This window comes from Orcinus orca, chromosome 19, assembly GCF_937001465.1.
Source record: "Orcinus orca chromosome 19, mOrcOrc1.1, whole genome shotgun sequence".
NCBI classification, from domain to species: Eukaryota; Metazoa; Chordata; class Mammalia; order Artiodactyla; family Delphinidae; genus Orcinus; species Orcinus orca.
Window position 1 is genome coordinate 43,835,385 of NC_064577.1, and position 23,853 is coordinate 43,859,237.

Sequence of the window (23,853 nt, forward strand, 5' to 3'; positions counted from 1 at the left end):
TCCTGAGGAGGGAGCCCTGGTCTCTCGGAGCTGTCCGCACTGGGACCAGGGCAGGACCTGGTCCTCCTGACCTTGACAGATCTAGGCCACAGCCCGAAAAGGGCTTCAGCCACAAGGACCTCCTGGCATTGGCACAAGCCCCCAGAGCACCTGGGGGGCTACTCCAGAGGGCAGGGCCTGGTGCAGGCGTTCCTGCTGTGTTCTCCCCTAAGCCAGTTTTGCCCAGATCAAAGCAGGCATACTCTGCCCAGAGACTCAAATGAACAGCAGTGCCTTCCTTACCAGCAAGTGAATTCCTCCACTCAACTCTCCAACCCCTGGAGCAGGGCTTTGGCCTCAGAGCCCGTTAGTAAGAAGCTTAGGAGAGAAATCCAAAGGGACCTTGCCTCAGTCACTTCCAGAAGGCTAAAGAGTCTGGAGAAAACACAGTTCCCCAAGGTCCTTTCCCAGGGTGGAGGGCCAGGCCAGAACCCAGCTCTACCCGAGAGAGAACCCTGGCCCCAGTTTCTGTTCTTCTACTGTCCCTCACCCCAGCACCGCAGGGAAGGCAGCAGGCTGATTTTGGTTTTAGCAAGTGCTGCAGATCTGAAATTTTGGTGGGGATTTTTGGGGGTGGGCAGGGGTGGGACAGGGCTCATTAGGAGATCAGGGGTTGGGATGGTAGGCAGACTGCGATGGGACCCAGCTCAGTACCTGTGTTTACACCTAGCAGGAGCCTGAAGAGCATCTGAGCTGAAGGAAGAGGCAAGTTGTTCTCAAGCATATAGAGAACAGTACGTGCTTTTCTTGTAACAACAATGCCTCTTAATCAGCCTCGAAAGGACACAGCCAGGGTGGCTGTTCTGTGCAAGAGTGGCAAGGCTCGTTTAGAGCTATCAGTCTCCTTAACTGTGTTTCCTTTGTCACCAGCGCCTGCATTTTTGCAAGCAAACAGCTTGTCCTTAGAGCCAGTGCACCCTCACATCAGCTGAAGAAATAAAAAGGAGATGGATCTCAGATCACAGGTCCTCTGCCCCCATCACTTCTTTATTAACAGGCAGGGAGTCCCGTCCCAAGCATACTTAAGCCCTTTGGGTGATACCAGACCAACCACTGTCTCTACCCTGACATGGAAGCCTCCTAACCAGCCCAGCAGCCCCACTTCTCATTGCTGCACTGGCGGGAGGAGGAAGGCATGAGGTATATTTATCTACTCTCACGTGCAGATTGTGTGACTAGAAAACTGCCTTACTGTGTTCTTGATCGGGATTGGTGGGAGAAGGGGAATGTTAACAACTGACCTCTTTCTGCCACATGTTCCCCACCGGCTTTGCTCTCAGGCACAAAGAACTATCCTTTCCTGGGAACTGATTCCAAGTCATGTGCTTTATGCTTCAAGTGTGGAAACTGACCTGACTCCTTGGCATCCTTTGGAAATGAGGTGTCAGCCCTCAGCGGGCAGAACAGTGTGCTGGCACTCGGGATTTCCCTTCTCCAGTGAGACTCACGGGTTCAAAAGTTATGCCTGACCATCTCTGCCTCCCGTGGGATGCCTGAGTTAGAAAGGGAGCAGGAGGGCTTCCCTGGTGGCGCAGCGGTTGATAGTCTGCCTGCCAATGCAGGGGACGGGTTCGAGCCCTGGCCCGGGAAGATCCCACATGCTGTGGAGCAGCTGAGCCTGTGCACCACAACTACTGAGCCTGCGCTCTAGAGCCCGCGAGCCACAGCTGCTGAGCCCATGTGCCACAACTGCTGCGGCCTGCGTGCCTAGAGCCCGTGCTCTGCAACAAGAGAAGCCACGACAGTGAAAAGTCTGGGCACCGCAATGAAGAGCAGCCCTCAGCTCACCACAACTGGAGAAAGCCCGCGCACAGCAACGAAGACCCAACACAGCCAAAATAAACAAATAAATTAATTAATTAAAAAAAAAAAAAAGGGAGCAGGAAAGTGTATTCTGCCTAGCACGGCTGTTGGCCTGGGGAGAGAACGGAGAGACCTGGTGGCAAATTAGCCCTCATCTGCTTTAATCCATCCCTTATTTACTGGAGTTGCAGGGGGTGGGGACTGTTGACACTGATGTGGCCCAAGCTCGCCCCAGGCCAGAGGCCTCCCCAGGACACCTGATTGGCCCTGGTTGAAAATCTGGGGGCAGGCTACTCCCAGCAGCTTGAGAGTGGGGGGTCACACAGCCCGAGTTCCCTCCCCAGGGTCCTGTGCACCAAGGCCACCCCTCACCACCCCCTCCTGTCTGCTCAGTGATGGTCAGTGCTGCGGCTCATCCAGATACTAGGATTATGAGCCCGAAATAAAAGGGGGCTGGGGAAGACCCTCCCCTCCTGAAGGCACATCGGGCAAAGTACTTTTTTGTTGTCTAACTAAACCAGCAAATAGATCTCAGGCTTCCTTCAAACTACTCAGTCCATCTTGACAATCACCTTTGAGGCCCCACACTTGAGTTTAATGATGGGAGCTGCCTGCAGCATCTCAGGTCCCTGCACCCATCAGGGGCTCGTGGCTGAGGTCTAGATGGTGGTGGATTCCAGGGAACCTAACTTGGGGGTCAGACACTGCCTTGGGACAGAGACCTCCTGTCACCTGACCAAGGTCTCTGGGGCTGGGATGAAGCCACTAAAGGAACTGCAATAATCTCAGGACAGGTGGCAGTTGGGTTTCCTAGTGAAGAGGTCCTCGGGGAGTAGAAGAGCAGGAAGTGAGCCTGGGAGGATGGAATAAAGAAGAGGGGTGTGGGTGAAAAGAAAGCAAACCATGGAGGGAGAGGCAGAGAATCAGGGCTTGGAGGAGAGCGTCAAATACCTGCTAATCGGGATCGTGGCCAAGAGGAAATTAGAAATGACCACAGGTCAGGCCAAGAGGATTGACCAGGATTTCTTAAATGAAACTAAGGAACCGCCAGGTCATATCCTTTGGGCCTGCTGAGAACTCATCAGGCCTCCTCCCCCTGCCTGTGGCCCACTCTCTGATTAGCCAGTGCCCGGGCTAAGAGAGATGACCCAGCCAACTCACCCTGGAAACCTTAACATCCCTCCAGCCAACAAAGACCCTCTTGGTGGCCCTGCTCCTACCAGGTGCCAAAAAACCCCAAGCCCCACTCACCAAGTTCAGAGAAGTTTAAGAAAAGCAGATTATGCATAAACATTACAGATTAGCATTTCCTGGCTGGGATTCTGAGAAGGAGCCAGGGAAATTAAGCAGTCCCTCCCACGAAGGAGCTTCTCAGGGGGAACACATATGAAAACAATGGGACAGATTCAGGGAGCAATCGGTGAGCATATGCAAAGGATTGTGTGAGGGGTTAACTCCATAACTGCAAGCAGGACAGTCGGGAAAGGGTCAGCCTCCTTGCATCCCCCTCTGGGTCACCTGATAACCATACTCAGGGCTCAGGCATCTGCTGGCAGAGCACCAAGTACCCACCTGTCTGTATGTCCTGAGGCTCCACACTGAGTTCACCCAAAGCTAGGCCGGAGAATTCCTGAGTTCTGGGCCCCCAGCACACCCCTTCTGGCCTGCTGTTGGTCCCCTGGAAAGCTGGGTGCTATACTTCAGGAGCATCTTTACCACTCTCCCAGGCCCCCTTCCCTTCCCAGACACTGTCATCCTCCCCCATGGCTTCAAGTGCCACCTTGGAGTTTCATGACACCTAAACCATCCCGTCAGCCCAGACCTCTCCCCCAGCTCCAGAATTGATTTTCCAACCCAACCGAATGTGGCTGTCCCATAAATCCTCCCACTCAACAGGTCTGATGGCGACTTCATCTCTCCCTTAAGCCTCTCCTCCAACATTCCCCTACTTCAATGAACAGCACCGCCCATGTCGCCTAAAGCCATCCTGCTGAGTCAAATCCCTCCTCTCCACCCCACACCCCCCAAACTCAGGCATCAGGCTCTGAGGCTTAGAGAGAACACAGCAGCGTCTTGCCCTCCTTCGCCTATCACCCACTCCGTCACCAGAGCCACATCCCAAAACAAAAATCCAATCACCAGGGGCTTCCCTGGTGGTGCAGTGGTTGAGAGTCCGCCTGCCGATGCAGGGGACACGGGTTCGTGCCCCGGTCCGGGAAGATCCCACATGCCGCGGAGCGGCTAGGCCTGTGAGCCATGGCCGCTGAGCCTGCGCGTCCGGAGCCTGTGCTCCGCAACGGGAGAGGCCACAGCAGTGAGAGGCCCATGTACTGCAAAAAAAAAAAAAAAAAAAATCCAATCACCAAGATGTAACTGAAATGTATAATTCAATCAAACAATTAGACTAAAAGGTGACTTAAGAACATAAATGCAAAAGCATCAGAAGAAAACAGGCAAGGCATAGCCCCCAAACTCACAGCCAGCCTTTTGTTGCATATTAAGAAACCGGGGTGCCTCTGTACAATGCAGTATTGCAACATAGCTTCTATTCACTGAAGACTCTCGATAAAAGATTAGCAACTTTACAAAGTTGGGTGTGGGGGCGGGGGGGGGGTGGGCAAAATGTTTAAGACAAAGCAGTACCAATAAAAAATTCATTTCTCCCAAGCAGACAAACCCCTTGCTGGGGTTGCAGCAGTAGCAACACAGCTAGTGGGCACGTTTCCCCCTCTGGTTTGCACTGTGGGGCTGCTTTGTGATCTAGACACCAAATCCCACTATGCAGAAAAGCACAATACAAGCCTACTTATTATCTTCAAGATGAAGGAGCAAATATAAAAAGGCAACCAGTTGCAAACTTCCTCACCAACAGCCGAGGATGGAAGAGGCTGTCAGAATCTAGAGTTTTTCTCTCTACCTGGCCTTAAAAAACCAGGAATTAGACACCCTGGTTTGACAGCAGCACAGGATAAAAACTTAGAATAGTTGTCTAGAGCCTAGTCCTTGCTACCTACCCGATCTTCAGCAGGCACCGAGCCCCTGACTACTTGCCTGGTCTGTTTTCTCACTACCTAGCTACAGCAGCATCACACTTGAGTTGCTCCCTCTTCCTGGCATGCCTGTTCCATTGTCCATCTGGAGAACCCTTACTCATTAAGACAAATCAAATGTCTGCTCCCTTTATGAAGGCTTTACTGACTGTGTGACCTCTGGAGACCACTTCCTCCTTTTTGCTCCCCCTTACCTTGCAGAAACATCTGTTAAAATTCCTGTAACTCCTTAGCTTACAGATCTGCCTCCCACTGTAGACTATAAGCCCCTCGTGGGCAGGAACCATGAATCTTCATCTTCATATTTTCAGACCTAGCTCAGTGCCTGGTCCAAAAGAAGTCTTTAACACATGTCTACCCCACTATACCGAGCCCTTGGCTTTTAATTTTTAAGCAAACCATTCAAATGATCCTAGTCTTGGTACCCCAGAATCTTGGGTCCAGGGTAGCATAGCCCAAGCAGGGCTAAGAGTGTAGCTGCATGAACAAAATCATCTGAGCTGAAGGGTACTAATCACTGCTTACCCAGGTTCAAGTGCAGGGCCTTGGGAGGAGGGGAGCAATGTTCATATGTGGAAAGACAACTTCAACAAGAAAGAAAGCCCAGTCAACTCTCTCTCGACTGTGTTGACAGAGAAAAATGATGGCAACACAAAAACTTTGTACCAGCGGAGGATCCATAGATCAACATCGTTAAGCCCTGAGACATGTATTATTTCTTTGCAGCAAATTTGTCTTCCAGATTCTATTTGGCTCAAGCTATGTGCACATAATAAAGGATGATAGGTATCTAATGTTGGGCTTAATGAAGCTTGGCTGTAATGCAGACACCTGGGCAGGGCAGGAAGTTTCCCTTACCTGGCACAGTCCTGGGGTGCCTGCCTAGATGGCTCCTGCAGCTCCCCTTCCTGATGTTGGTGGAAAGCAGGACTACACAGAGGCCTTAACCCAAGGCTGCCCCAGCCAGGTCAAAGCTGGAATGGGCACTGGCAGGTGTCCTATTTCTCAGCCCTGAGTCCACAGCCTGCAAGTGACTTTTGCATAGCCACCTGCTCCCCTGTGCCCTCCTTTATGGCTGGCACTGACCTGGAAGCTACACTCCAGCTACCTAGAAAGGGCAAAATGTGAAAAAGGGGAAACGACAAAGATGGGGGTGGCCCGGGAGAGGTGGGGCAATCTTTCCATCTACCAGAACACTGGCTAGTGTGAACTCTGCTGCAACCACAAAAGGGGAAACCATGAGGAAAGGGAGCAGCATGCTCTGACCCAGGTTATAGCAATGAGGCTGGAGAGAGAGGATTCCGAGTTGGAAGATGGTTCTGGTCTGGGATGGCTTGATCCCAAATTTCCCTCTTCCCCTTTCTCATTCAGCCATCTGCTTTCTTACCATAGTCTTGGTAAGACTGCTCCTCCCCAGACCCCAGAGTACCTCCCCATACTCACACACTATACAGTACCTATCCCGTGAGATCCACAAGTCATTTGCAACCTGTCCCACTCTTGAACGCCAATTTCTCCCTCCCACCAGATCGCCCCTTTCTGTGTCTCCACATCACCTTGCCTCCGAGTCTGGCCCCTAATTCCGTTTTCCATTTGTCCTTTCCTGGCACCAGCCTCCTCCGACGGGTACTTTCTGCACTAAGCTGGCCTTCAGGCACCTGCTAGGGGCCGGCCCCTTGATACTGACTACTCCCCTCAAGCCCCCAGCGGCTCATTCCCCGTCCCCGGCCAGGACCGCTTCATTTCCTATACCTTTAACAAACTCCACGTGCGTGTTAACGGCGGTGACAGCATTTCCTTGTCTCTCTGCTCCCGCCCCCGGAGGCGCCGTCCATTGGCTGCAGAGTTCCTCCGTTCTTGCTCTAATTGGCCTCGCTCTTGGAAAACTCTGACCAATGGCATCTCCGCGCCCGGCTCCCTCCACCAACCCTGGCTTCCTATTGGCTCCCATTGGCTCGGAGGACTTGGGGCCTGTGGGCCTGGCTCGGCAACTGGCAAGTTCTTCCCTGCCGGCGTAGATTCCCGGGCTAAGAAACTGGTTCCGAACCCAACGGAACCCAGCGCGGAGCGACGCCGGGTCACGTGGCCTGCGGCCCCATGACGTTCGGGCTACGGGGCGTCATCGTGACCTTCGGGCGACCCGCCGAGTGGCCCCGCTGCCTCCGCCACCTGTGCAGTCGCGGTGCTGTCATGGACCTGGGACCGATGCGCAAGGGTTACCGCGGGGACCGAGAGGTGCCGCCGCCCCGCAGGGCCTCCGCAGGGGCGGGGGCACAGGGGATCCGAGTCATCTCCGGAGCGGAGGGGAATGGGAGGGATAACCTGGGGTTTCTGGTCCACCCCTTGGGGCTCGGGGTCACCTCCGTGGGAGAAGGGGGTTCAAAGACAATCAAGGGGGAAGGTGTTCCGGGGAAACGAGGATGAAGGTGGACTCCAGAGGCAGCTTGTCTTAGGGGCTCAGGGCGCGCACTCGGGGGTCTGCCTGGATATCCTGCAGGTCGCTCCGCGCACCCCTTGGGCGGTTTACTCACCTCCCTGGGCCTCTGTTTCCTCACCTGTGAAGTGATAGTACTGACCTCACGGGGATATTATGGACTTTGATATTTGAAAAGTGCTTAGAACAGTGATAATTAGCTTATACATGTTTGATAAGTAAGTAACACGTGGGGTAGGAGGGCTGTTTTACGCAGGAGGGGAGGAGAAAGCTCCTGGCTCTTACTGCCTTTTCCCTCCTCAGGAGAGAAACCAAGAGAATTATTTTGGAATTTGGGCCCCGGGCCTGGTTACCAAATCTGATTGCATGTGCGCATTTCCAGAAATGCATGTTAAACATGCAAGTTTTCATTAAACCTCGGACCTACTGAATGAGAATTTACAGGGTGGAGCCCAGGAATCTGTCTTATTTTTTAGGCTCCCCAGGTGATAGGTTTGACACCCATGACATGAAACCCTGATTTGTCCATCAGTAGGTGTGGGACCTAGTCACCTTTTCGTGTTTTTTCTTATGAGATAGTTGTTATGAGGACTAAATGAGTTAATATTTGAAAAGTGCCTAGAACAGAGCCACATACACAGTATGCACTACATGTGTTTGTTAAGTGAAATAAAACTCTCCCTTCCCAGGCGTTTGAGGAGACTCAGCTGACCTCCCTGAACCCCATGAAGCAGTTTGCTGCCTGGTTTGAGGAGGCTGTTCAGTGTCCTGACATAGGGGAAGCCAATGCCATGTGTCTTGCTACCTGTACCAGGTAGGCATAGCTGTGGGCCCTTCTGAAGGTGGGTACAGATGAAGTAGGAAACTTAGGAAGCTCTCAATTTGATGGATGACAACTTTATGATTCTAGTTGTGTTATTAACATGCTGTGTGGCCTCAGGCAAGTAACTTGTCCTCTCTGGACCTCAGTGTCCTTACCTCTAAACCAAAGATTAGACTTTACTCAATTCCATTTCAATGATAAAATGTAGTGCCTCATTCATCTCTGCCCTCCATGCACCCACCCCCCAATACACAGACCTTTGTCTCCCGCATCTCCCGGTCTCCCCAGTTCCCATCTGCTCTTTGAGAGGCAGATCTCCTGGAACCTCTCCATAAAGCCCTCTTCCTCTCTTGAAATCTAGCGCAGTGCTTGTTTGTGTCATTCGTTTGACAATCCATCATAAACCCCTTGAGACATCTCTTATATTAGCCTCTTATTCAACTCTGCTTGTCCCCCACTCACTAAAGCACAAGGCCTTGAAGGCAGGGCTCTTGTACTGTGCCCCCAGATGTCCCCCAGAGCTAGTTTGCTTGGGCCACCATAACAAAGTACCACAGACTGGGGGGGCTTAAACAACAGAGATTTATTTTCTCACAGTTCCGGAGGCTAGAAGTCCAAGGTCAAGGTGCTGTCAGAGTTGGTTTCTAGTGAGGCCTCTCTTCCTGGCTTACAGATGGACACCTTTTTTGCTGTGTCCTCACATGGCCTTCCCTTTGTGTGTGCAGGGAGAGAGGGCTCTGGTGTCTCTTCCTCTTCTTATAAGGACACCAGGCCTGCTAGATTAGAGTCCCACTCTTATGACCTCATTTAACCTTAATTATCTCCCTAAAGGCCCTGCCTGCAAATATAGTCACATTGCGGGTTAGGGCTTCAAAACTGAATTTTAGGGGAACCCAGTTCGGTGCATTACAGAGCCCTAGGCAATGGTGTCATACTGCACCTCCAGGACAAATTCCCATGGGCAAGTGGGAATGGGCAGCCTGAGTGCACAGACAGTGCAGAATCAGGGGGTACAGGTGTAGGGGTGCTCAGACATCCTGTGGGGAGGGGCTCTGACCACGGTGCTCTGCTCTTTGCCACAGAGATGGGAAACCGTCTGCCCGCATGGTGCTGCTGAAGGGCTTTGGCAAGGATGGCTTCCGCTTCTTCACTAACTTCGAGAGTCGAAAGGGACAAGAGCTGGTGAGGGTTCACGGTAAATCCTGGGCCTGCAGGGTCCAGCCCTGGCTCATTGGTCACCTTCTCATGCCATAGCTGCCCCAACCCACTTGCCGGCTGTGCTCAGGCACCATCCCGCCTGTGGGCCTTTGCACTTGCCCTTCTCTCTGCCGTGGATGAGTGCTCTCTGTAGGCACCCCTACCTCCCTATGTTTACCTGAGTAGCTCCTGTTCCTTTGGGTCCAGCCCCCACGTTACCTCCTCAGGAAAGCCTTCTGGACTCCCAGGCTGAGTCGGCCCCTTGCACTGTTTGCAGTCATTATAGCTGGCAACTTTCCTTGCTGCCATTTTTTTTAGTTTCTAACCATGCATGTATTTATGGGATTATGTGATTAATGTTTGTGTCCTCTGCTAAACTGTAAGCTCCTTGGGGTCAGAGGCTGCATCTGTGGTATCTCTGTTATACCCCCAGCACCTCTCCTGGTGTTGAGCACAGAGTTGGCACTTCGTATGCATTCAATTCGTGAATCCAAAATGAGTGCCCTTCCCTGAGTCCAGTGCAGCCAAACATACATTTCTGAGGATTTGCAAATCTATGGGTGAGAGAAATGGCAAGCGTCACTTTGGAGTCCCTCTGGCCCATTTACCGTGTGAACCTGGGCACGTGACTTAACCTCTCTGAGCCTGTCTCCACACCTGTAAAAGTTGGCCTACCTTTGAGGATTTAAAAATGAGACGTTACAGTAAATGCATCTGCAGTGGGCCTGTGCGATGCAGACTCCCTGCCTTCCCCCCATGCTGGAGGCATCCTCACTTCTGTCCTGATGACTGTCTGTGGATTCTGTTTCCTTTCCAGGACTCTAATCCCTTTGCTTCCCTTGTCTTCTACTGGGAGCCCCTAAACCGTCAGGTGAGTGTGCATTCCTGGGACAGACTGGGGTTGGCAGGGGTGGGAAGGGCCTGAGTTTATGAATGAACCTGGTGAGGGTCCCCAGGCTGGGCAAACATCCTGCCTTTCAAACGGCTCTCACTTAGCTGGGCTAGCTGGAGTCAGGCGTGACGGGGCAGTGGATAAAGAGAAGAACAGAGAGGACTGGGGCCTCTACTGGTTGGGGGGGCAGGTGGCACGGAATGCCGTCTAACCAGGACCATCCCTGTGCAGGTGCGAGTGGAGGGTCCCGTGAAGAAGCTGCCCGAGGAGGAGGCCGAGTGCTACTTCCACTCCCGCCCCAAGAGCAGCCAGATTGGGGCTGTGGTCAGTCACCAGAGTTCCGTGATCCCCGATCGGGAGGTGAGTGGGGCTTCTCCTTAGTCCTCTGGGTGGTAGTGCTTTGGCTCAGCCCCAGAGGCTGTCCCCAGGGGATGCCAGGGCCCTCTCTCTCCAGCAAAGTGAAATGGATGGTCTCCCTGGGGGACGTGGATTTGGCGAGCAGGGAACAGGCCTCCTGTATCTGTCTGGCCTCTAGGGGCACAGTCCAACGGGAGGGTCAGAGGCCAGCCGGGTTTGCGCACCAGTGTCCTCAGCACCTGGCACAAGAGCACATGCTCAGTAAGTGGTGATTAAGTGAATCACTGACTGCGTCTGGCCCTTCCTCCATCTCCTTCCCCTGGACAGTATCTGAGAAAGAAAAATGAGGAACTGGAGCAACTCTACCAGGAGAAAGAGGTGCCGAAGCCAAAATACTGGTGAGTGATACCTGGTGGTCATCTAGAAAGGGACACTGGGGCCCTCGTGCTTACTTAAAGCCACGCTGCCCGTGGAATTACAGATCTCCTCCTTCCTGGCAGCCCTTGTTTGACGCACGCCCGCAAGTCCCTTCACGGGGCGCTGGGATGGCGCGGAGGGTGGTGGGGTTGCCTGGCTGGACAAACGCGCAGAGCACCGAAGCCTCTGCTTCTCCTTGTAGGGGTGGCTACACCCTGTACCCCCAAGTAATGGAGTTCTGGCAAGGCCAAACCAACCGCCTGCATGACCGGATCGCTTTTCGACGGGGCCTACCGACAGGAGACTCCCCCTTGGGGCCCATGACCCACCGAGGGGAGGAAGACTGGCTCTATGAGAGACTTGCACCCTGACTCCCAATCTGCTGGCGCTGACTGGAGCTGGGATCCGTGCTAAGAGAGGGTATGGGATCAGGAGCCAGGCCCTTCTAAACTCAATGCATTTCCCTTCCCACCTCTTATATTCAGGGCCCTTCAGAGAGTTCTCTGTAGTCAGCTGGTCTAGGGGAGTCTAACAGTGGCATGGACAATCACAAATGTAAAATAATCCCATAATTATTCTTGACCTTAACTATGATTTATTGGAATAGCTCCCTCTAGGGGTAGCATCTGGTGTGATTCCCTTTTCTGGTGACAGGGCCTGGGCCCACCGCAGCCTTGTCTGTTATCACGTGACAGTCGTACCGGCCAAAGCCCGTTGGTCCCAGCAGAAGCACCTGAGCCAATCTAGCCAATTGTTTTTTCTCGTCACCAATTTGAAATTTGAAACGGAGGGACTCAGAGCATAGGAGTGTCTGTAGCCAAGTCAATAATGGCCGCCTAGAAGCAACAGCCTCTGGGTGCTGCTCTTGCAACTCCCTTAGCAGTCCCTGGACCCCTCCTTCCTGTGTCTGGGCTGTGCAGTTCCTCCTCCTACCTCAGAAAACCCATTATCTCTTTACAGAAAAAAAAATCTTTTTTTTCTGCTTAAACTAGCCATTATCTATTTGTGTTGCTTGCAACGAAAAGTACCTTAACTATCTCATTTACTAATAGGATATTTTTATACCACTTAACCCAACTGATAGCTGCCTTCCATTAGCACAGCAATGTGGAAAAGAGACTGAATTTATTCTCTGTCGCTCCAAAGGCCCCACAGGTGGAAGCTGCACAGAAGTACATTTCATCTCAATATGGGAAGAGATTTCAAACAATTGGGGCTGCCTAGGAGGGTGTAGGTTAGGTAATGAGTGTTCTGTCACTGTCAGGCAGGAGTTTTGTAGAAGGGACTTGTGCTGGTACCTACGTATCAGGAAGCTATAAAAACTATATGTATGTGAAATACATATATACATACATTTATATGTATTTTACTTTCCAGGTATAAAATTAAATAATAGAAATTATACTTTTCTGACACTCACACATCCTTTTACCCCCACCCCCACCCCCAACTGATGATGACTCCTAGATCACTGGTTTTCATCCTCACTGGAATTACCGAGGAGCTTTAAAAACCCTGGTGCCCAGACCCACCCTCAGAGATGATCTGACCAGTGTGAGTGCAGCCCGGACTTGGGGAAGGTTAAAAGGTCCTCGGGGAATTCTGTGCAGCCGAGGTTGAGACCCCCCAGTAGTAGATGCTTGGTACTTGCCGTGTGGTCCACAGGCCAGCAGCAGCAGCATCACTTGGGAGCCCAGCCCAGACCCACTGAATCTCACTCAGCTTTCAACAAGACCACCCCCGCCCCCAGGTGACCCAATGCACTAGCCTCAACTTCTAAAGCAACGGCCTCCCACCCTCACAATTGGATTCTTCAGTCACCCTTGGCCGAGGCCTGTGCTGAGCTGTAGTATTTGCTTTCCTCGAGCCCAAGTCTGGTGACCAGGGACAACCTGGGTGAGTGGCCTACAGGCTTCGGAGGGGAGCCAGGCTGGGCAAATGTTTGCTGTGACTAAGCCGGCATCAGAGAACTGACTGTTTGTACACATTGGCCCTGAGCTTGCTACCCTGTAAACTGCTTCATTCCACTGCATGGGCGTGTGCTTCCGTGTCTGTTACTGACTCCCTCCTCCAAGGGCGGCCCTCTGGGTGTTGGCCCCCCTTAAGCCTGGGTGCAGGAAGGCACAACAGTAATCCTGTGGCCACCTGCAGGAGAGGGTGCTGGGGTGCCCTTCCCTACCGTGTCCTGTTTGCATTGTTGGGGGCTGTGTATCCCCCCTGCTTTGGGCCTGGTCTCAGCTGTTCCTCTCCTCTCCTCTGACAATCACTGTGCCGAATCTATAATAAAAGCTCGTCAGCCACGCATGATATTAATGTTCAATCCAGCCCAGTCTCGTCCCCGCCCCCCAGGATTGAGGGGAGTTGGGGAATTAAGCAACTCCTCCCAACTGGCTTCTCCCCTCTGGGAGGTTGGGCGTCCAGCAGGGGGAGCCCGAAGCCCAGGGTTGGCCCCTCCTGGGCAGCGCAGGCCAGTTCTGGTCGGCCCTCCCTGCTCCCCCTTTCCCCCTTGCCACGCCTGGGTCTTGTCCCAGTGAAACTGTGGTCGAAAACCCGCAGCCTCTCCCGGCTCCCACACGTACCTGCACCCTCGCTTCCTCCTCCTGCCCCGGCCTCGTGAAAACTTGCAGCCGCCTTGGCTCTGACTCCCTGGGCAGCCAGATCTCCCTTCGGCTTTTAGTACCTCCCCCCACCCCCATTCATCCATCCCCCAGCTTAGGGATATATGTGGAGTTTCCCTGGAAGATTCCGCGGACATCACTTTGGGCCGTGGAGTGGGGTGGCAAGCATGGGGCAGGGGGGCCTGCAGACTCTCTCACCTAAGAGGGGTGGTGGTGCATGCGTTGCCAGCATGAGACAGAACCACGGGTCAGTGGCCCAGGGCCCAACCTCACCACCCCCCTTGCCTCAGGGAACCTCAGGATGGCTGAAGTGGCAGGTCCCTACGGCCTGGGGTCACAGGGGACACTCACCTTTGAAGCTGGTTGACTTTCCCTCACTGGTTCCAGGGTCTGGGCAGCCCCATCGGATGGTGCTCGCCGTCCAGGATCCCGAGGCCCAGGCATAACCCCACCTCCCCTTCTGCAGAAGGTGACTGTGCTCCTTTCCTTGTTCTGAGCCTCAGTTTCCCTTCCCTAAGCAGATAAAAACCAAGTGTGGAAGGGGCTGTGTGGTGCAGCAGTCATGTGCACAGCTCTGGCCTCCGTCTCAGCTCGGCCACTGCAAGCCCTGACCTAGGGCTAGTGACCTGACCTCTCTAAGCCTCAGCTAATGCACCTGGAAAAGTGGAAAACAGCGATAATGATAGCACCCGTGATGAGTTAAAGGCGGACCCTGTGGAGGACTTGTCACAGCGCCTGGCCTGTCAGAAGCCCTCTGTGAGTGTCAGCTGCTAACCCTAGGCAGAGCTGCAGCCCTGGGAAAGTCAGCTCCTCCATGGGAGGCCTTATGGACTGAGTGATTGATGGGACCCTAGAAAGTTCCATGTGGTGGGGAGGGATACGGGAAGAGGCTTTGGGGAAGGCAGCACACCTGAGCCCGCCTTCCCCCCCTCCGGCCCCTGGTCTCCCACACTCATCCTCAGAGTTCCCTCTGGCCTGGGTGAGGCCACCTAACAAAGGCACCCTTGTACAGGTCTGTTTGTTTTGGTAAATTTCCTGAGTACCTCCCTGGGGTGGCCCAGTAGCCTGCGAGGAGCTGACCTGGAAGCCACAGAATCACATTGTTTAGTTGTCACCTTGGTCTCTTTCTGTTCCCACCATGAGCTCCAAAGATTTGGCCAATTTTTTCCAGTTCTCAGCTCCTGGGTCTGGACCTAACAGCATAGAGAGTAAGCTCTCTCCTTGTCCTTAAACGGTAGCTGTGGGCTATAGTGGAGTTCCTTCATAAAGGAAGGGGAAGGAAACCGATATTCACTGGGCACCTACTATAGGACTACTTATGGGCCACTTAATACTGACCACCCCCTGTGAAATAGGTATTATTACAGCCCCTTTTACAGAAGAGGAAACAGGCTCAGAGGAGGTGTTTTTTGTTATTGTTGCTGTTGCTGCTTTTTTTTTTCTCTTTAATGTTCCCCCACATCACACAGCTACTAAGGGGGGAACCAGAATTTGAATCTGGATCCCAAACCAAACCACTGCGATTTGGGGATTGGTCACCAAAGGTCTACTCCATTCTCTTGGAGCCCCTGACAGCCTCTCTTGCTGAGGTGTAACTAGCTCCCTCCTTTACTCTCTTCATCTCCAGATGCTAAAGATGGCTTGGTGGTGAAGTTAGTGACCCAAGTGCTACATTTTTACACCTGGGGACCCTTCCTGGTGCTTGAGAGGAATAGTTCGAACACAAAGTAAAAAAGAGTAAAGGCATGAAAAACAGCATCTCAGTAAATGCAAGACAAGAGCATAAACAGGTTCTCTGCTTCTGCAGCATTGTTTATTACAAAGAGAGAAACCTACGAGGATTTTTTTAAACAAAATGCAAGGCTGCAGGACTCACCTCTGAGGCTGATCCATCTTAAATACTAGTAGGGTGAGGAGGGCTCCTGTCAGAGCCTCCCACCCCCTTTCTGAGTTTGGACCCGCGGGGCAGTGTAGCTTTCCTTTGAGGGTATGTGCAGGAACCCATGGGGTCCCTAATCTGGCCTTCTGCAGCACCCCCTAGGGAGTGCCAGGGTTGCCCTCCCCCTGCACCTGGGGGCAGAGTTCCAGGAAGTTTCCCACCTGAGTTAGGAGGTGAGCTCAAGTTCAGCATCTCCGCCTCAGCTCCAGGAAGCCACCCCGCATCACGTGGCTTCTGGAAAATGCACTCTCAGAATCGATCCAGAGAATAATCACAGGTAGAGAAAGTAGAGGGAGCAGCAATTCAAACTCACCCTTGACCCTGTGTCCCAGGAGGGGGTGAGGTCTGTCCAGCTCCCTGTTCCATTCCTTCCACGCCCACCTCCCTTCTGGTGCTTCCACTTCTTCGAGGAGGGCTGTCCTTCCTGAGTGGAACTTTTCATCCTTGAACTGGAGTGCCTTTGTGTGTGGTGGAGGAGGGCGGGAGGACCTGGGATCTCTCAGGCCTTCCAGAAAGCTGGAGCACATAAATACAAACCTAAAACCAGACGTTTCCTGCCAGCAGGCATCGACTGCCGCCGAGGCTTCAGCTGTGGCCAAAGAGGCCAGCGTGGCGAGCTCCCGTCTCAGATCCGGCTGATGGCAGGGAGTGGGGAGGTGCTAGCGTCCTCCTTGGCCCCCTTCACTGTCCTTTGCCCTCCTTGTCATCAAAGAGGTTGGGGTTCTCTGCCAGCGTGGCTCGGACTTTTTTCTTCTCCTTGAAGCGGCCTGAATTGGAGACTTTGACGTGCTTGCCCTTCGTGTTCTTGTCCACAATCTTCTCCAGGCGGGTGTTAAAGTTGCTGTTGGGGCCCCCGCCGTCAGGCCTTGGGGGCTCTGCGCCGCCCTCAGTTTGGGTGTAGGTGTCAGGGATCTCATACAGCACCTTGGGAGTGGATTTCTTTTTCCGGAGGAAAGTCAGCTTCCACCAACCAACTTCGGTCATGGTGCTCTCACACCCGAGGGTGGGCCTTTCTGCAGGAGCAGGGGATGTAGAGAAAGGGGTCAGTGGGGAGAAGGGGCGGGGGCCCCTTTCTAGTCTCCCAAATGTGGGCTATTTTCATAGCCTGGGCTTGAAAGAATTGAAGCCTGGGGCCAAATGAACCCAGGATTCAGGTAGGTGATGCAATACTTTTGGGGTATATCAGGAGAGAGAGGGGTCTGGGGAAGGGGTGGCCAAGAAGACATCCATGGGGACGCCATCTGAGCCAGGCGGAGGGGACAATGGGACAACCAAACACCACTGCCAGGCAGCTTTGACACTCCAGGCCCCTTGGGGCTGCAGGAAGGGGAAGAGCTCGCCCCGGTCACACAGCAACCAGGCCTTTGCCACCTTCCCATGCTGTTCCTGCTATACCTCCAGGCCCTGCTGCCAGGAGTGGACAGATGGTCAGCTGGTATCAGACGGACAGAAACACCCTGTGCATTTTACTTGGGATTCATTACAAAATTAAATAGGATTTGTGATGGTCAGAGTAATTTGGACTTCCCAGTGGTCCCCACCACGACTAAATGAGCAGCCGGGGTTTTTCTAAGGGCGAGAAATGTCAGGCTGGGAGCGGGAAGTCCCGAGGACTGTTCCAGCCTCGTGACCTCTGGCAAGTTACTTCTCTGGACCTCGGTGTTCTCACCCATCCCTTTCAGCTCTAACATTTAGCTGTAACGTTAATCCCTGCCCATGAGGTAGACATGCTTTGCAAAGTATTCAATAACATTTATGCTAATGTGATAATTATTGAGGGGTGGGTCCCCTTCCCCATACGACTTCCACAAGGACAGGGGTTTGAAGGGGACCTGAACATTTGGAAGGAAGTTTGGTGCGGCCAAGAGGTACATGTGGGATCTGGTTATCACAGGCTGGACCCTCCATAAGGATACCCCACAAGAGGTGGGGCAAGGGGGCTGAAATCCAGGCTTCACCCCTGTCGTGACACAGATGTGGCCTAGCCTTTTACTAATTTCCACAAAGTTGCCGCCTGAGCTAGTCGAAGTTCTGGCAGGTGAAGTTGCCTGGACACCACAAGAAGAAGAGAGCATAGACTGGAGGAATTAAGATCAATGAAAAAGCACGCAGAGCAATGAGAAATGGAGACATCTCTGGGCCCGGAGGGATTGGTGGTCTGGTTCTCAGGACTCCGTGGCATGGGCTGTGAAAGTCCTGAGGAGGAGGGTGCGATAGCCACAGTACACAGTACAGAAAGCTAGATGGTCAGCCGGCCTAAGCACAGGCAAACGTGTCACCTCCTTTTAAAACCTGATGGTCTTGGGAATTGCCTGGCGGTCCAGTGGTTAGGACTCCACCGTTTCACTGCCGAGGGCCCGAGGGCCTGGGTTCAACCCCTGGTGGGGAACTAAGATCCCGCAAGCCGTGCGGCGTGGCCAAAAAACCCAAAAAACAAACAAACAAAAAAACCCTGATGGTCTTAACTACATTTACATTTTCTAAAAAGACCAGAAAGAAATATGACAAATGATTAATATTGGTTCTCTTTATGTAGAAGGAATAGGGGATGTTTTCTCCTCTCCGTTTATTTATTTATTTATTTTTATTTTATTTATTTATTTTTAGCTGTACGCAGGCCTCTCACTATTGTGGCCTCTCCTGTTGCAGAGCACAGGCTCGGGACACGCAGGCTCTGCGGCATGTGGGATCTTCCCGGACCAGGGCACGAACCCGTGTCCCCTGCATCGGCAGGCAGACTCTCAACCACTGCGCCACCAGGGAAGCCCTCCTCTCCATTTTTTGATTCCCAGATTTTCCATAATGAGTCTGGATTTCTTTTAGAGGGGGGGCATATCAAATTCAGAAAAAATGAAAGCGGGATACTGACCTAGGCTTGGAATGAATTGAGTGCCTGCCTCCATGGCCCCCTTGTTGCGGTCATCCCCTGGCCCTCCGTATACCCATCCCCTTGCCCAAAGCAGATACCCAGTGGATTGCTTCCCACCTCTCTGTGCAGGAAGCAGATCCCACTTTGCCAGCTCCGTCCCTCGAGTTGAGCTCAAGTAGCAAGAGAATCCCAGGGAGATCTAGTGCAGCTCCCACTTAGAAAGTGAAGGAGGGGGCTTCCCTGGTGGCGCAGGGGTTGAGAGTCCGCCTGCCGATGCAGGGGACACGGGTTCAAGCCCCGGTCCGGGAAGATCCCACATGCCGCGGAGCGGCTGGGCCCGTGAGCCATGGCCGCTGAGCCTGTGCGTCCGGAGCCTGTGCTCCGCAACGGGACAGGCCACAGCAGTGAGAGGCCCGCGTACCGCAAAAAAAAAAAAAAAAAGAAAGAAAGAAAGTAAGAAAGTGAAGGCGGGGTGAGCAGTCAGATAAATACCTTCAGGGCACCCTGGAGAGGTGAGTGCACCAAGGGGATAGCCTGAGAGCTTTGCTTTGGCAGTCTGCCCCACCTGGGCTGAGCACAGCCTTGCACAGAACTTGGTGTGCCAGAATGGGTTTCTGGAAGGAGCTGTGGGGAGGGCTGGGAAGGAGGGACAGGGCGCTTGCTTGGCCTGTGGGTGCCCCAGTCACCACCTGGTCCGGGGCAAAGTCCACAGCCCCACCACCTCTCACTGCCAAGGAACTTGGGGAGTGGAGGATCCAGCTCCTGAACCGACAGTAACCACCAAACTGTGTCAGAAAACCACAGAGAGAGGTCGGAATAGCCCTCGGACCCTGCGCTGGAGCCTCTACCACGGCACCAAGGCATTGGTGCCCTTGTCTCCTGGCCTTGGAGGACTCTGGTCTCTCCAAGATGCTTTTCGCCACGCCTTGCTATCCCTCCTGTCCAGGAGGACATGCGCGCATCAGTAAGCAGGTGTTTGGCCCCCTAGGCAAGCCTGGCCTATGGAAATCTGAACTTGCGGAACAGATAAATTAGTGGACTATTCTTTGTTTCACAAGATAACCTGGCTATAAGATTCTTTTACATAGTGAGCTACCCCAAAGTAGTGTAAAATCTGATTTGCTTTAGAAAAAAAAAAAGTGACACGATAGCCAAACTTCCCAGGTATCCAAAGTTGCAAAGAGCCAGATGCCTACAGCCACATGTCCAGGCCTAGTCACAGGAGGCTAGGGAGGCCTGGGGGAAGGGAAGGTACTTGGGATTTTGAACAGACTCGGCGTTTGGTGACACGTCTGCTTGTGCAGGACCCTGAGCAGGCCGCGCTGAGGGCAGGGCCCTTGCCCCGGGGCCTTGCCATCCATGGGATGATAGAAATCAGCCCTGAAGATGTAAGCTACACCTCTGCTGTTTGCACAGCTTGGGAACCCACAAAGGGCCTCACGGGACAGCCTGCCCCCCCCCCCCGCCTATGGTGGTCAGCACCCTGGCATGCATGTAGGCACCCCAGGACAGCCCCCACCATGCCAGCTGGGTTCTGTGTGCTCTCCTAAGGGCCTTGCCCAGACTGGGCTAGGCTCCTTCTGAGCTGGGACAAGTTAACCATTGACAGGGGTGGAGGTGGAAGGGTGGAGGGGGATTGAGGGAGCAAGTCAGCGTCCATGTTGCAAGACAGAACTCAGAACCCCCATCCCCCATCTCTGTGCAGGGCCCCTGTGGTATTTCTTCACTCTGCATGAGACTGGGGTACCCTGGATAGGACAGGGAGATGTTCCTACTGGCCAGCCAGAAACATCCTCCAGGCTGGGGGGTAGGAGGTGGTAGGCTCCAGCTCACAAGAGTTAACAGAGCCCCGCTCTGGAGTTAAACTTTCCCAGAAGGAGCTCTGTTGGAGGCCTGGATTGACTCCAAGAAGCCAGTGGGATGAGTGGAGTTCTGCCTGCCCACCTAGTGAGAGATGGGAGACTGCGTGCCTGGTTCCCCCTCCCAGCTGGGCCTGTCAGCTGTGGAGGCAGAACTGGGTCCCCTGACAGAGGTCTGTGCCTTGGTTTCCCCTCCTGCCCACCCTCTGCCTGTACCTGTGATCCCGATCGCTCCGGGCTGAAGGCGAGAGCTTCCCTAGAGAAGGAGCTGAGTGGAGGAGCTGCCCCGAGGGAGGCTGAGGGAGGTAGGGGTGCCTCCGGGGTGCCACGCCAGGCAAGGCTCAGGCCAGGAGAGCTGAGTAGGAGCAGCTGTGTGGCAGGTGAGAGAGAAACAGGTGCAGGAGCGGGTACCTGCTCAGCGGCGCTGCAGCTCCAGGAGTCAAGGTGAACCTGAAACCCAGCCCTTCCCGGCTGAGTAAACAGAAGCAGAGGCTGGCTTGCCTGATGAATATTCATCACCCCAGAAATCCAACGCCAGCACCCCCCGCACCCACCCAGAAGCCAGGGTCCTCCAGGGACCGCCCAGCCAGGAGGAGGCAATCCTGAGAGAAGTCTGAGGTGGGGAGAACACGGGAGCCTCTCTCCTCAGTTTCCCCACTCTCAGGTGCCTGTTGGCAACCCCCAACCATAACCAAGGTCACCCCCACCCATTTCATGCCCCAAAGAGACCAGACCCTTCCCCGGAATGAACTGCCGCCTGGACGTTGCCCCGGGCACAGTCGGGGAAGGGTTAAGGGCCGCTGCTCCCATTGGCTGGGAGGGACGGGGTGCACCCAGCTCCTTTGAACTCCGGAGTCGAAACCAGTCCCTGGTTAAACTGGTTGGCAGACCGGTTCCCAGGCTCTCCTCCCAGGCTGTCCGTTCCTACCCCAAGCCTCAGGCGGGTGCTGGGTGGGGGGCTGTGGCTGCCTCCTGACCTGAAGGGCCTTCCTCAAGATCTCCCTGGAGGTGGGGTTGAGGGTCACCAGCCCCTCCTTAGGCCAGGTTCACCACAGCCTCAAGCATCCTCATCCCCTGCTCCCTCGCTTAGAAGTAGGCTTCAAAGACCTTGAAATCCTACCTTCCTCCATGCACCGTGTCCCGTTCCAGGCTCAGAGCGAGGCACTGGGTAGAGAAAAGGCATACGATTCCCCCTATCCCTGGCTCTCCCTCCAAGTTACATTCTAAATTCTAATTAACCAACTCTCAAACCTGCCCTACCATCTCCAACCCTGCATCTACTTGGTTCAGCTTCTCATGGCCTCTTGAGTACGTGTTTGCCTCCATCCTAAATATCCCCTTGTGCCCCTAGGCCTCAGGCGGACAGTCCTTCAAAGGCTCCCCACGGCCCATAGTGGAACAGACTTGGCCTGGCCCTCCTAGGAAGGGGCCCCTGCAGCCTCCTCTCCCAACGCTCCCTGAATGTGCACATGAGGTCTTTCTCTGCCTACCTTCCTGGGTGCAGAAGCTGCCTAACAGGACGAGATTAGGAATGGCCTCTCCACACCCTGAGTAAACCAAGACAAACTCCTATCCATCCCTCAAGACCTAAATTAATTATTATGCCCCCTGCTCCACCAGGAATTTTCTTGTTCCTACAGGGCTTACTCACATGCTTCTATTTAACATGCTATATACCATGATTGATTAAATATGTATACACACACATATATAGTATTACTTTTTAATTTATTTATTCATTTGTTTATTTTGGGCTGCTTTGGGTCTTCGTTGCTGCTTATGGACTTTTACTAGTTAGGGCGAGCTGGGGCTACTCTTCGTTGAGGTGCGCGGACCCCTCATTGCGGTGGCTTCTCTTGCTGTGGAGCACAGGCTCTAGGTGCGCAGGCTTCAGTAGTTGCAGCACGCAGGCTCAGTAGTTGTGGTTCACGGGTTCTAGAGTGCAGGCTCAGTAGTTGTGGCACACGGGCTGAGTTGCTCCGCAGCACGTGGGATCTTCCCGGACCAGGGCTCAATCCCGTGTCCCCTGCATTGGCAGGTGGATTCTTAACCACTGCACCACCAGGGAAGTCCACATGTATAGTATTGTAATGATCTAGTCATGTATTTGCCTCCCTTATAGAATGTTAGCTCTTGGAGCCCAGAGTTATCTATCACTGATACTGACCTGATATATAGCAGGTACTTAATGCAAACTTTGAAATACAAATAAGAGGGACTTCCCTTGTGGCACAGTGGTTAAGAATCCACCTGCCAATGCAGGGGACACCGGTTTGATCCCTGGTCTGGGAAGATCCCACATGCTGCAGAGCAAATAAGCCCGTGCGCCACAACTACTGAGCCTGCACGCCACAACTACTGAAGCCTGCGCGCCTAGAGCCCACGTTCCACAACAAGAGAAGCCACCGCAATGAGAAGCCTGTGGACCGCAACAAAGAGTAGCCCCTTTCGCCGCAACTAGAAAAAGCCCGCGCGCAGCAATGAAAACCCAATGCAGACAAAAATAAATTAATTACTTAATTAAAAAAAATACAAATGAGATACAGAAGTATTGTCTTTAAGAAATTCTTAATGTAACCACTTGCCTTTGTCCTACTCTCCCTGGGGCAGGTAAATGTGAAAGAAAACACCTTTATGTCACTTCTTGTGGTTTCAGCTACACCAGGCTTGCTGATACGTTATCAATTCCCCTGGGGTCTATGTGACTTGAGGATATTACTTTGTAAGGTTCTCCTGCCTCTCATGAGGGGTACACACAGTTGTCCCAAGAAGGTTTCTAGATCTGTCACTTTCTCTGAAAGCCTAGTCTATTTGAGAGTGGATGTCCAGTCCAGAAGACACCAGAAGAGGCTAAAAACTTAACTCAGGTGTTGGGAAGATACTGGAAGGATGATGGGATGACACTATCCTGGAGGACTGTAACCAAGGGCCAGGACAGCATTTCCATCTGTAGGAGGAGGGGCTTGTGCTGGAAGCACTCCCTGCCCCCACTCCAAAATTCAGGGCTTTCTGATGTGTGGGACCCAGGAGGGCAGAATTCTGTTCTCTCAGCTCCAGTCTGGAGGATGCACCCTGGTGGGTGGGATTCAGTGGATACCCACGTAGCCTGCCCTTCGAAGAATGCCAGCAGGACCAGGTGCAGGGGTAGAGGCCCACCCCAGCTCCCCTTCCTGGGAGGGACCAGCCTGGGAAGTCAGGCCCAACCCCTGACCTTTGGTAGGTTTGTTTCTGGGAGGAGCAGGGTTGGGAGAGGAGTTTGAGATAAGGCTATAAACTATGAATATCCCTTAAACAGATCACCCCCACAAGACTGCTTTATTGCTTTCTAGAATTTTCCACCTTTTAATGCACCGTCCTAAAACTAGGTTCAAGTATGATATTCCAAATACAAACATGCAATGTGCACTTTTTCAGAAATGTGTCCTTGTTGAGTAAAGCAAGTAAAATACACCTAAGGGAGCCTCAAGGACCTTGGTGCCTGTTGGGACATGCAGCCACCAGGCCCCACTGGATTATAGATCTCTAATCTGGCCCAACAGATCATTCCTCTCTTATT

At 53.3% G+C, this 23,853-nt stretch overlaps 2 protein-coding genes and 1 long non-coding RNA gene across 4 annotated transcripts; 1 reads left to right on the forward strand and 2 right to left on the reverse strand.

Annotated features, from left to right (window-relative positions):
* Positions 1-591: 591 nt before the first annotated feature.
* LOC125962192 (uncharacterized) lies at positions 592-6,855 on the reverse strand. The gene is made up of 2 exons (XR_007473692.1): positions 5,751-6,855; positions 592-4,172 (listed from the first exon to the last, which is right to left on the reverse strand). It is a non-coding gene; the product is annotated as an uncharacterized LOC125962192 (long non-coding RNA).
* Positions 6,848-13,314, forward strand: PNPO (pyridoxamine 5'-phosphate oxidase). The gene is made up of 7 exons (XM_004282685.3): positions 6,848-7,127; positions 8,016-8,140; positions 9,232-9,331; positions 10,164-10,217; positions 10,470-10,598; positions 10,923-10,993; positions 11,215-13,314. The coding sequence occupies exons 1-7, from the start codon at positions 6,990-6,992 to the stop codon at positions 11,381-11,383; spliced, it is 786 nt and encodes a 261-aa protein (XP_004282733.2). The 5' UTR covers positions 6,848-6,989; the 3' UTR covers positions 11,384-13,314.
* A 2,101-nt stretch (positions 13,315-15,415) lies between these two features.
* On the reverse strand, positions 15,416-21,474 carry PRR15L (proline rich 15 like). Of its 2 annotated transcripts, none has more exons than XM_033411077.2 (2): positions 20,709-21,474; positions 15,416-16,582 (listed from the first exon to the last, which is right to left on the reverse strand). In XM_033411077.2, the coding sequence occupies exon 2, from the start codon at positions 16,551-16,553 to the stop codon at positions 16,251-16,253; it is 303 nt and encodes a 100-aa protein (XP_033266968.1). In that variant the 5' UTR covers positions 16,554-16,582; positions 20,709-21,474; the 3' UTR covers positions 15,416-16,250. The 2 variants fall into 2 exon arrangements, with proteins under 2 accessions (XP_033266968.1, XP_004282732.1); XM_004282684.3 differs by having other exon boundaries at positions 20,514-21,378.
* Between the last annotated feature and the right edge of the window lie 2,379 nt (positions 21,475-23,853).